This window comes from Colossoma macropomum, unplaced genomic scaffold (genome assembly GCF_904425465.1).
Source record: "Colossoma macropomum unplaced genomic scaffold, Colossoma_macropomum, whole genome shotgun sequence".
Taxonomy (NCBI): Eukaryota; Metazoa; Chordata; class Actinopteri; order Characiformes; family Serrasalmidae; genus Colossoma; species Colossoma macropomum.
This window is the reverse complement of record NW_023494807.1, coordinates 18,484,170-18,496,477: the sequence shown is the minus strand read 5'-3', so window position 1 is coordinate 18,496,477 and position 12,308 is coordinate 18,484,170. Positions and strand designations below refer to the sequence as shown.

Genomic DNA, 12,308 nt, shown 5'->3' with positions numbered 1-12,308 from the left:
ATTAAATTCACCTAGATTAGCATTAGAGAGTATTACTGTAAAGCAACATTTATTTGTAAACAGCTACAAATGCACTTAAAATGAATAAAATGCAGGCATTTAGTACAGTAGCCCAGCATCACAGAAACATTCTGCTCTTCTAAAGTTTGATAAATAGCCACGTCATCAATTATTTGTTTGAAATATAGGTCAAACCTAAACATCCGTGTGATGCTGATGTTTTAAGGAAACATCTGCCAATATTGATATGATTCTGATATTATGGTGTAGCGCTGGTAGGCACAATGCTAAGTGGTTGCTGTAAGCTTTGATATTTAAGGCTCCAGTGCAAAAGTAAAGTAGCAAACTTCAGACACCAAACATGTCTTGGCTGAAGGACTACATTTAATTTAGGGGGAAAATTGTGTAAATTTGATTTTTTTGCCAAATTATTCCTTTAAGGTTTCCATTTCATACATGGAGTGAATGCGGAGATCAGCCCAAGTAAAATGACCACTCATTCCAGAGCTGACAATAGTAAAAATAAACTACTTCGTTATTGAGTGAATGGGATTAGGCTTTGATGGTGAGGCTGACACAGATCTTGAAGCAAGTTTGCTCATTACTGACAAAATCTAAACCACATTATTGAGAAGAAAACGCTGGAAACTTTTGACGGACATGATTACTCAAACAACATCTTCAAGAGCTGAACCCACCCACACAACTTATGCAGGAGTGATGTAATAGGCAGCAGCATGTAAAGGTCATCTATACCGCTTTAAGCTGGCACTGGCCAAAAGCTGTGGGTGGACATGGCAGTTGTTCTACTAGGGCAGCCCTAAGCATGGCCCATGGGCCAAAGGTCTGAAGATGCTTGAACTAGCTCCCCTGAAAGTTACCCTAACCCCACCCTCATCCAGTGAGAGAACAAACATATTTTCATACTATATACAACTTTCTGCATTAGAAAACTGTATTTGGGTGTCATTTAGTTACAACATATTATGAAATATATTTTTAAAAACAATTTCAAACCTACAAACCTACCTACCTTGTTTATTTGTATGTTGTTTTGTCTCTTTGCTCCTTGACCCACCATAAAACATCACACTACGGCCCACCAAGACAAAAAGTTTAGACACCCCTGTACTAGACATTTTTCTTCATTTTTCTGTTGAATAACAAAATTTTAGCTACAACCAATTAGCTCAGCCTCATTTAACAGCTTTCCATATGAGTTTTTTGAGCTGCTGTCATTTTCAGCACAATTCCCTCAATTTCTGACACATTGACCATATTATATTGGCAATAACAGTCAGACTCATTTTAAATCTTTTTATCCACATTTAAATCTACGTTAATCCACAGGTCTGCCTGGGCTCCTCCAAGTCGATTACAGCTATCTGTATGAGTCACATCGGTGCAGATGTAGCTGAATTCGACTAATTAATAAATAATAAAAAACTTCACTTAATTTAAACTAAAACTTAGTCCTCTCAGAGACAAAACAGTTTTAGAACATTTACCACAGAAAAACCTTCTATGAGGAACGAAGGCTGAGCATCTCGTCTTAAGAGAAGAGAGAAGTGAAGTAAAGCTTGTTTTTACTCACGCCTGAACTCGGCTAATCACAGCATGGCGTCCACAGCTGTTTCTCTCGGTTTCTTTCTTTCTTTTTTGTCTTGATGTCTTCAGTTCGCAGAAGCAACTCGAGGCAACTCCAGCATGCAAAATAGCTCCATCGTGGACAATTAATCAACTCAAGGAGTTTGGCCCCGGCTAAGAATAAACTCCGTGTTAAGTGAAGCTGCGGAGATTTGCCTTTTCTTCTTTTTTTCTAACGGTCGACTCGCCTCGCAGCTCCTCAGTCCTCTGAACGGCGCGAGACGGTTTCACAGTGAAGAGGCGGGAAAACAGAACTCCGCGCGACGCTCTCTGCCCGCATTCCGCGTACTTTCGTCTGAACTCTCTGTCCTTATTTCAGCTTTTTACTAACATTAATGCGGATGTGCGACCATGACAACCCCGTCCACGCGCCTGCTTTCCCGCAGCGGAGACATTATTTCAGCTCCCCCCCACCCAAAAAAAAAAAACCGCGCGCGTCCCCTCCCGCGAGCGGCTGAACAGCTGAGGGGGATTAAGCAGCGAGAAACGCGCTGCTGTTTTAATTATTGTGATTATTCGTCACTCTTAATCACTAATGAATAATTAAATAAATAAATGCGGAGTGAGGGGGTAATTACGTTTGAGCAGGTGGGCTGGGGTGACTTCAGGTAAAGTGGGACACTGTGAGTCTTAATGCTGCGTCTAAAACCGACCACTACTAAACAGACTAAGTACACTTATGACTGGACATCTATTGGTGGTGAATTACTTTTGACATACTATTTAGTATTTATTTATTTATTATTATTAGTTTGTTTGTTTTTTTCTCCAATTCAGTTGTATCCAATTCCATCCACTACTTAAACACGCTGTTTTTGTTGCTGTGCCTTTAATAAATGACCCTTAAATGACCTCTGTTCTGATTGGCCGCCCTGTATTGTGCCTCATTCAAGAAGCAGTGCAACCTGAAACACTATAACATCACTAAAGGTTGTCCGAAAGCTATGAGGCTAATTTAATGGTCTATGTCGAACAGATTTTGGGCGACTCCCATTGCTTTTTAGTTACTTTAGCATTGTAGCTCCAGTCAAAAACAAAAGAAGTCAAAATTTTGGACACTAAATGTGTCTTGGTTGATCGACTACATTTATGATAGAGGGGGGAAAATTGTGTACTTTTACTGAACAGTTTCACTAAAGTCAGCCTTTTTTAATGTGTTCGTTCAGGTCCCTGATGTAATTATATATTAAATAGTATGTCAAAACGCATACACCACCAATAGTCCATTCTTTTGTTTAGTATATGCAGCATAGCTGTATGCAGTTAGTGTCGCTGCAAGTTTTGCTTATATATTGAAGTGTGTGCTTGGAATTTTTGTTAAGGTTACACAAAGTCGAAGCACTAAGTTGAGCTAAATTATTAGCTAAACATTTGAAAAAACTGTAAGTTCCTTAAAATCTTAAAAACCTGTCAATAACTAGTTAATGCAACTAAAATCAGATGAAAACTACACAGTACAAACTAACATTAACTTGTTAGGTCAACATTAGCAAGAAAATAGCTAGCTGTCTTCACTTTGCGTCTGACTGGACGATACCAGAGGCGGTTTGTGAGGAGCCTGGCCACTTCCTATTTCACCCGTTATATTAAAAACAGGACTGCAAAACAGCAGAGGGCGCCCGTTAGCCAGTCAACAATGGATGGGAGTAGATGAAGCTCAACAGCTAAAAATGAAAAGTTAAAAGTTTCTAATCCAGAAAAAACCCAGGACTTCCTTTAGTTTTAGAAAGTAGAAGGATGTATTTCACTAAAAAAGAACAAAACGTACCTATATGTTCCTTTTTTCTACAGCAAACAGGCTTTGGGCAGCAGAACGCTGGCATTACTGCTACTGAGCGCTGATTAGTTGGCGAGCGGAGTAGCTCATTGGCTGTTCACGGACGTACATGACTTGCCGTTTTAAACTCCTATAGCACGAGTTTAAAAGCTCTTAAAAATATAACAGCAGTGTTAAAATGTTTTATGCTATTCAGTGTTCAGGAAATGATTGCATTCTTTTACGTTAAAAATGTTTAAGCATTTATAAACTATGATTTTGCTCAAATGCTCCATATTAAACCATTCATTTTGGACTTTCTCTGGCGTGGCCATGATTTAGTAAGGCGTGGGAACGGGATCCTAATGCGTGGCCACGAGATAATTAAGCCTTGACCACAGTTTAATAAGCCACGAATAGGATCTCGTTCTGTTGTAGTAATACTCCAAAAGGAATATTTTATCGGAACACTCTGGGATCTTCCTCATGAATATTTATATTCGTAGTAAGAAATATTAATAAGGTAGAAGAGTCCTATATAATGTGTACCCTTACAACTAAATAGCATCGTCTTTCATGAATTTAACTGACGAATGCATTTTGTTAAACAGAAGAAGAAACTATACAGCTTCTATTTCATGAAGTCTTTTCTCTGGAAAGACTTGTGCACGTATTTTGTCTAATTCAGTGAAATCTGAACTGATCCTTTATATCAGATACGTAGTTTGCTATTTCTCTATTCCAGTACACTTTACCGGAATTCACCCATAATCCTCTGCAGCAACTTGCCTGGACACTTACTTGGACAATGTGCAGTAAGAAGTAAGAAGTGATGCAATCTCTCCCTCTACTGGCTCTTTACGGACCTAACAGCGCTGAATGTTGCTGCTATTCCTCCGTGCAGCCTATAGGTGGCAATAAAGACCAGTCCGACTGGTCTGCAAGTGACGTGTGGGAGCGAGTAAGACAGAGGAAGAAGGTTTATTTTCTCAGTTTGTGTGTCTGAGTAATTTTTGTTAATCAGAAACAGTCATGTCGGAGAGAAAAGTACTGAATGTAAGTGGCTTTAATGCTCCTTTTCCTGCTTTGACGAAGTTAGTCGGTGTGGTTGATAAACCGAAAAGAATCCCAGAGTAATTTGATATTCTAATCTCAGTTAGCATTGTACGTTAGCTGGTCAGCGCACGCGCGTAGGTAGCTAGTTTTAAAATATTTTAACCTAGGTTAACTAGCTAACTAACGAGCAAATATATTTACGTTACTTGGTTTGTGTTCAGACCCTCTACTGTTTATGATTAAACTTTCTAAAAGTGAACAGTAAAGTGAAGCATAACGTCACCAATTGCTGACAGGACACCGATACTAGCTAAATTTAGTTTTCTGAATTCTTTTGGTTGCTTTTAAACACAAATATATTGCTACTCTGTAGTAAAACAATACCAGGCGTTTCCACTAATATTTCCTGCTTCAGTAATGAAAAAATATACGGATGAATACTTTATAAGAAATCAGGATATTATTTTGAATTGGCGCAACCACTGTAGTTCACTGCAGGATACTACACAAGTATTAAAAATTACTGTAAAGTTGAACAACAAATGTTGTAAAGGATAAAGCATAACGCTGTAGTTATCTTACAGTTTTGTAGAGTAGTGCTGTGGATGTTATTCAATGGTAGTAGTAGCAGCTTCAATATATATGTCGCATATCGTATTATAAAGAATAAAACATAACCATGTTTAACTTACAGTTTTATATGGTAATACTGTGGTGATGTTATTTACTGGTAGAAGTAGCATATTTTGCATTTTGATTTGTTCTTTAACATCTAACTGTACAATTTGAATAAAGTAGGTGCCTTCTGTTTTGATCAACATTCTGTAACATAAATATTGTCAAACTGACAACAGAATGCCACCTACTGTATTTGAAAGGTATTAACATATTTGTGAAATACATTGTCATAATGACCCATTTCTTCACACTTGTCTTAAACACTGTTATATCTCCATGTTTCTGTAGAAATACTACCCTCCAGATTTTGATCCATCTAAAATCCCCAAACTCAAACTCCCCAAAGACCGGCAGTATGTAGTCAGATTGATGGCTCCATTCAATATGAGGTAAGAGACTTGGAAGGAACTGCTAGCTGTCTGTTTTTTTTACTTGCTGTATATCAAAATTCAATGCTCAGTAGACCTCAATACTACTGAGTATCCAAAAATTTCATTTCATTAAAGCTGCACTGTGTAGGATTTCTTCAGGAGAAAAAACACACAAAAATACAGTGTGTGTGTGTGTGCTGTGGGTCATCCTGTAAAGCCGAAATAATAATGTAAAAGTTAGAGGTGTCAGGTTGGATTTCACAGAAGTTTTTTGAACAACGTCATACATCCTTACATATTACTGTCACACGCAGAGGCTCAAATAAAAGGTCTGGCTATGTTTAAGTCTCAAATCAGCATTATACTAATGAAGATATGATGACAGTAGTAGATAATTCACTTTCATCCTCAGAAGACACGCCCTTCACCAAGTTTTAACTCTTTCAACACGTTTGCAATCATCAGATTTAGCCCATGTTACAAAAAATATTCTTCTGTGTGTTGTGTACAATTACACCTTTTCACTAGAGAGGTCTCTATATCCCCAAAATCTACAAAGTGCAGCTTTAAATAAACAAATTTCTATGCCTTAGTAATCAACATTATCAGTGCAAGAGAGCCAATAAGTTACAAAATATAGACGGCTGATTGACTCTCTGAAATATGTTAGTCTGAAATCTGTTGCAGTCAGGAAATTTAGCCAGTTCACTGCACCTCTCACCTCTCGATTTCTGTCTCAAACCCCACATACTTTCACTTTGTAATTTAAAAGAAAGTATTGATTGAAGTATTGTTCAAGAATCTTTATGGAGTGTAAAATTTATTTATGCAATGCCACAGATTAACTGTGTAAATTGCATTTTCTGGTACTTACACATGCCAATCTCAAACTGCTTTTGTTTCAGGTGTAAAACATGTGGAGAGTACATATACAAAGGGAAAAAGTTCAATGCAAGGAAGGAGACAGTACAGAACGAGCAGTATTTGGGGCTGCCCATCTTCCGCTTCTATATTAAATGCACAAGATGTCTGGCAGAAATCACATTTAAGGTAAGATAAGGACTTTTTTAGTTCTCATGACAATTCCTACTCCTGAACATCATAAATGTTAGGTCTTGCCAAATAACTAAGACCTGATGGCTCAATACTAAGACAATACTGTTTTAGATGCTGTTCTTGCTGCTAATATTTCATCTTCATGATGAAAACAACTAATAATGATTCTTTAGTGATGGGCAACTTTGATGACTGATTCTACGGTGTTCATTGTGATAATTTGTCTTTGTTTCGCTTTTAAATAGACAGACCCAGAGAACACAGACTATGCCATGGAACATGGTGCGACAAGAAACTTCCAGGCTGAGAAACTTATTGAGGAAGAGGAAAAGAAAATCCAAAGGGAGCGAGAGGAAGAGGAGCTAAATAATCCCATGAAGGTATTGTGCTTCATTACTGTTATTTGTAGCATATCAGACTAATAACCCTGTAAATTCACAGAAAGCTGCAAATCTTAAGCAACCCTTGAGCATTTGTAGTATTATATGCATAATGAACTATATCAAGTCACAAACTTTTAGGATTTTTTTTTTGCCAACTACCAGTACATCTTCCCAAACTAAATCAGAATTCAGTGCAGTTATCAAAATGCTTTGGTGTTCCCGAAGGTTCTGGAGAACCGCACACGAGATTCGAAGATGGAGATGGAGGTTTTGGAGAACCTGCAGGAGCTGAAGGAGCTGAACCAGCGGCAGGCAGCAGTAGACTTTGAGTCTATGCTGGAGCAGTACAAGGAGCTGGAGAAGAGACAGAAGGAGAAAGAGCAGGAGGAGGATGAGAGAGAGACCAAGTATGCATAAAGCAATGTTCTTCTGTTTTCATTTTTGTTTTTGTTTTGTAAATTTTTAAAATTTAATTATTTAATAGAAAAGATGTACAGTACGCCGCGTAAGACATGAGAAAATGGTATGTGAAGCATTTATTTGGGCAGTAGGTGTTTTCACAAAAAACACTAACATTAGCATAAATACAAACAAACTATTTACTATCACCAGCAAATACCTGCTTCAGCTAGTCAGTCGTTCTTTAAATTAAATTAGGTGTACTGCTGATGAAATTTAACAAATCCATACAATGGCTGGAGTGCAAGAAAGACATGAACCAATCCTGTGTTCTTCTAATCAAGATTTGAATAGCTTTTTTTAAAAAAAAACAAGGCGGTAGGTATAGTGCGGTGGGAAGCACTGCAGCCCTCCACACAGCAGGCCAGGGTTCAGTTCGCTGCCTGGCCAAGCACATCACACTACACCAGTAAGAGTCACTGGGGAAGACTCCTAACATTTCATTCACCTCAGGGCTGGGCAGTATAACAACTGTCGTTGTTGTGATGTCACAGTATGTCACAATATGCTTTTCTGAGCATATTTTGGATATCATCAGCGCTTAAACAACACTTCCTAACTGCATGTTTCATTGCAAAGAGACCATATTTAGTGCTATTTATTTGGTTTTTGTGCAGTTCAGTGTGTCAAATATTGAATTCATTTAAATGTGCCACTGTTTTATTTGTTCCAACTTATCAGATCTCAGAAAGAAGAAATATTGTGGCATATCATAAAAACTTATTTGAGTATTGTGATTATTAATTTTTTGCCACATGGCCCAGCTCTAATGTCTGCCTCTGTAACGTGATTAAAACATTCTTGTTACCTTTTGCGTTACTTATGTTTATTTGTTTTTATTTACACATTTATATAGTATTTTTACAGACAAAAATACATTAATCACTGTGGTGGCAAGGTACTTAAATAGTTAAAAAAAAATTGTAATTGGATGACTGATAGTCTATTGGTATTCTCTAACTTAAACATGTTATTCATGTGTTCTCTCTCTCCAGGGAGATGCTGGAGAGGGCCTTGGTGAAGAGGCTGAGGGACTCTGACTCAGACTCTGATCAGGAGGAAGAGAAAGGAAAAGAGCAGCAGCAGAAGCACTCAGCTGAAAGACCTACAGACATCCTGACCACAGACAGAAGTACAGACTCAAAGGTACAAAGATGTTGCTGAAACACTGAAACGCTTTGCTGTCTTATTCAGTTCCATTGGCTGTTTATTGAGCAGTGTTAGTTTCACACAGTCAAAGATTTAAGGTGGTTAGGAAATAGATATTAAATCTGGCATGATTGGCCAAGTAGATTTGCACATAAAGCAGCATTTTTCACTCATAGGTTATATGTTGGCAGTGTGCCCAGGTATATGAACACCGGCCTAAGTATATTTCATGACTCTGCTTTGAAAAAAAGAAATGGTGAAGTCGTCCTGGCTGAATTTGCTTTCTCCTAGCTTGAAAGAATGCTGAGTTTCAGTTTCAACAAGAAGCTGTGTGTGAAGGAGGAGAAACTCATAGTTCAAGTACTTTGATGTGTGCAGATTCACAGAGAAGCATTTTGCGGTCATTAAGCTAGTTTAAACCTCACTGAAATACGTCAGATGAAATTGACTTTGGTCATTTCAGTGGTCGATATTTGAGTAAAAGACGTTATTCGAGTTTAACTCACAGTCATAAACTGTCAGGCATAAACACGTAGGTAGAGAGTAGCTTTCTGTAGAAAAGAAATTCACTTGGGTGGTACATCAACATTTATTCCTCAGCTCCTTTATGAATACCTAATGTCACATACACATGGACACATGCATAGCTGTAAACATTCACACAGCACATTGTTCTGCAGCCAGATGACAGATACAAATGCTGAATCAAAACTACTGGTGGGTTATTCCACACTGGATCGCCTATGTTAGTTCCTATGTGTTGTCATGGTGAATGGTAAAGTAGCATTAGTTAAATAGTAACACAAAAAAACACCTTTTGCTTGTGTTTTGTGTATTTTTTTATAATGACTTACGGCTTCATATACTACTCCCCTCTTTCACAGGTCCCCTCATCCACTGAAGTAAAGCGTCAGAAAGTGGAGAGCTGGGAGAGGAGTGTTGGGGGGTTGGGAGGCAAAAGTGCACTGGGCTCATTGGTAGTGAGGAAGAAACCTGCAGCTACAAATACAGCACAGCAGCCTGCAGCTGGAAGCCAGACAGGTACAGATACTTGAACCTATACTGCCTCATAACTATTGCACTGCTGAAAGTCCAACAGAAGTCATAGAAGTGGTATAAATGAATCTAGTTTGTACCACTGTCTGAAACTTGGGTCAAAAATCTTATACAGTCATGCAAAAGTTTGAACAGCTCTGATCAGATTACATGTTTGAACAGTTGTATGCGAACATTTTGATTCTGTTTGATTCTTCGTGTTTTCTCTAATGCGAGACATTAAACGTTTTAGACATATGGTTCCATCACCACCACTGTGACCAATTCTGACTATCTGAATTTCTTTAGAAAGGAGCATTTCACTGCATACCACTCCAATGACTTAGTTTACATCGTAACAACTAAATTATACAGAAAAAAAATCATCTTATGCCCAAAGTCAGGTTTGAGCAATAGGAAGAAAGCTAATGGACGTTCTTATTGGAAAATTCTAACTTTTGGCTTAAAGTATCCAGCTAACTGAGAAATCCTGCTTTATGCAACATCCCTTTAGTGTGATGCATTTGTTGAATTGTATTTCTCTCTTTCATCAGATGCAGCTGCTTCTAAACCTGCAGAGACATGTGCTTCAGCTACTGCCAGCAGCAGCCAAACAGGACCAGCTCAGAACGGTTCCTCTCTCAGCCTGCTGGGGGCGTACTCAGACAGTGATGACAGCAACTCTGACTAAGCTCCTGGTCTTTTAGTGCTGATGGATGTTTGATGTTAAATACTCGGAGCGCAAGGACCTTCTGAAGTTAAACGAAAGTTAAAACTTGGGCACATGTTTTTAAATGGCCTACCAGCTTTAGCTGTTGGACATTTCAACTAAATGATGACTATTTCTTGGACTAAATACTCACTCTAGATGAGTTATTATATAAATTGAAACGATTGATTTATTATAATTGAAGTAGAGATATGTTTCCTGAGAAGCGTGCAACATGTGAGTCAAGTTTTGGAAACATAGCGTTTGTGTACTTTTCACCTCCATAAACCACCACGTCATGCATCTCCCTCAAACAGATTTGACCATTGTTCAAGTCCAATTGAGCTTCTTTTGCATCATTTTCTAAACTGTCACACCACAAAGGTTAATATTATCTCAGTATACTCAGTTTTTGTGTATCATACAGCTGACAAACATCTTTTGTTTAGTTTGTCATTTTTATTGCTACTGTTTCTCTAAGCTAGACTGATAAGCCTTTCATTGTAGTGTATAAGTCTGTAATCCACCCTGACTTAGATTGATGTTATCTGCACAGTGTTACAGGGTGGTGTCAACCACAGGGAAGCGCAGCAGATGGAACATGCACTTTACTAAGTTTATACTAGGCTTTATTATAGGCTGGTATATCAGAGATCAAGACTAGTCCTGGACTAATGCTAGTAATTACATTCCCTCAACACTGAAACCCCCCTTAGTCTGAGAGTGAGATGAATATGCGTTTAAGAAACAGCCCGCAAGTGTATGGCATCATTTTTTCATATTTTATTTTGTCGATTACTTGTCACTTTCAAATTTTGTAACCCATGAAATTTAATTTCAGTACAAATATTAATACAACTAGTACATACATGATATTTGACAGAACAAATGTTAATTCTTTTACTAGTAGGAATTATGTTTTAGTATGTAAGGTGTCAGTTTTTAATCAGTAAGAATTGGGTTTTTACCTGTGAAAAGTGAAATGTGCTATTCATATATGTAAGCATTTGTACATTAGTGTCATTGTCACTTGTAAGTAATGTAATAATTAGAAACTTCACATGCTAACTTTTAATCCCTGTTAGTAAATGTTGCATTTTTTGTTAGAATGCAACTTTCACATGCCAAATTAAATATTTTACTAATATTAATAACACGGGTTAAACTTTATTTTGAAAGTCCCCTATAGACAATCTAAAGATGCTTAAATGGGAACTCCACCAGTTTTTCAAAATGTGTGCATAATTTAATCAGTAATATGTAAACAAAAGTATTACGAGTTATTTGATGTTCAAATCTCTATTCTTGAGTTATTTTCTGAGTCAGAATTCCTCACAGTGGTGGTGATAGGAACCAGACCAGAGAAGGTTATTACACAAAATGGTTATGAATACACTCCTTGTTGTCTGAGACATTGCTTTACGATATATTTGAAAGCATTTTGGCCCAGCATATTTCTCTATTATAGCTCCATTATAGCAAAGAGGTCTATGTGTAGGTCGTTGTAAGGCAAAGTAGAACCCAAATAATCTATTATTTTACCATAATCAACATTACATCTGAAAACTCAGCAGACGTAGGTTCAGTGGTGGTTTTGGGTAGTAAATAAAATAGCTATGTGTGTGTTGTAGACATTGCGACTCATGGTTCCTATCAGCACCACTGTAAAGAAAACTCAGTCCACTGTCTGGTGAAACCTTGTTAACTGAACAGGGTGTTTACTGTAACCTTTAATAGAATCTCCTAACGTTACATTTGACTTCAAGTTGGTGTGAAATTAACATACATGAATAATAATGTAATATAACAATATTCATGTATATTTAATTAATATTTTGTTAAAGACACGGTGAGCATCTACAAAGCCATTTGCAGTGGATTCTCAAAATAGCGTTCCTATAACATTTCTACTTGTTCAAACTGAATGTCTGAGACCAAGAAACTTTGGATAGAAACACTATAAATATTACAATTTGAAGCTGAAGAAAAGTAGGACGGCACATACTGTT

General features: G+C 37.5%; 1 protein-coding gene across 1 annotated transcript; it reads left to right on the top strand.

Moving 5' to 3' along the window:
- Positions 1-4,338: 4,338 nt before the first annotated feature.
- Positions 4,339-11,432, top strand: yju2 (YJU2 splicing factor homolog). Its single transcript, XM_036556688.1, has 8 exons — positions 4,339-4,459; positions 5,426-5,526; positions 6,414-6,558; positions 6,810-6,944; positions 7,173-7,354; positions 8,402-8,552; positions 9,440-9,596; positions 10,145-11,432. Exons 1-8 carry the CDS (start codon positions 4,436-4,438, stop codon positions 10,279-10,281), a joined length of 1,032 nt encoding a protein of 343 aa, XP_036412581.1. The 5' UTR covers positions 4,339-4,435; the 3' UTR covers positions 10,282-11,432.
- The last annotated feature ends 876 nt before the right edge of the window (positions 11,433-12,308 follow it).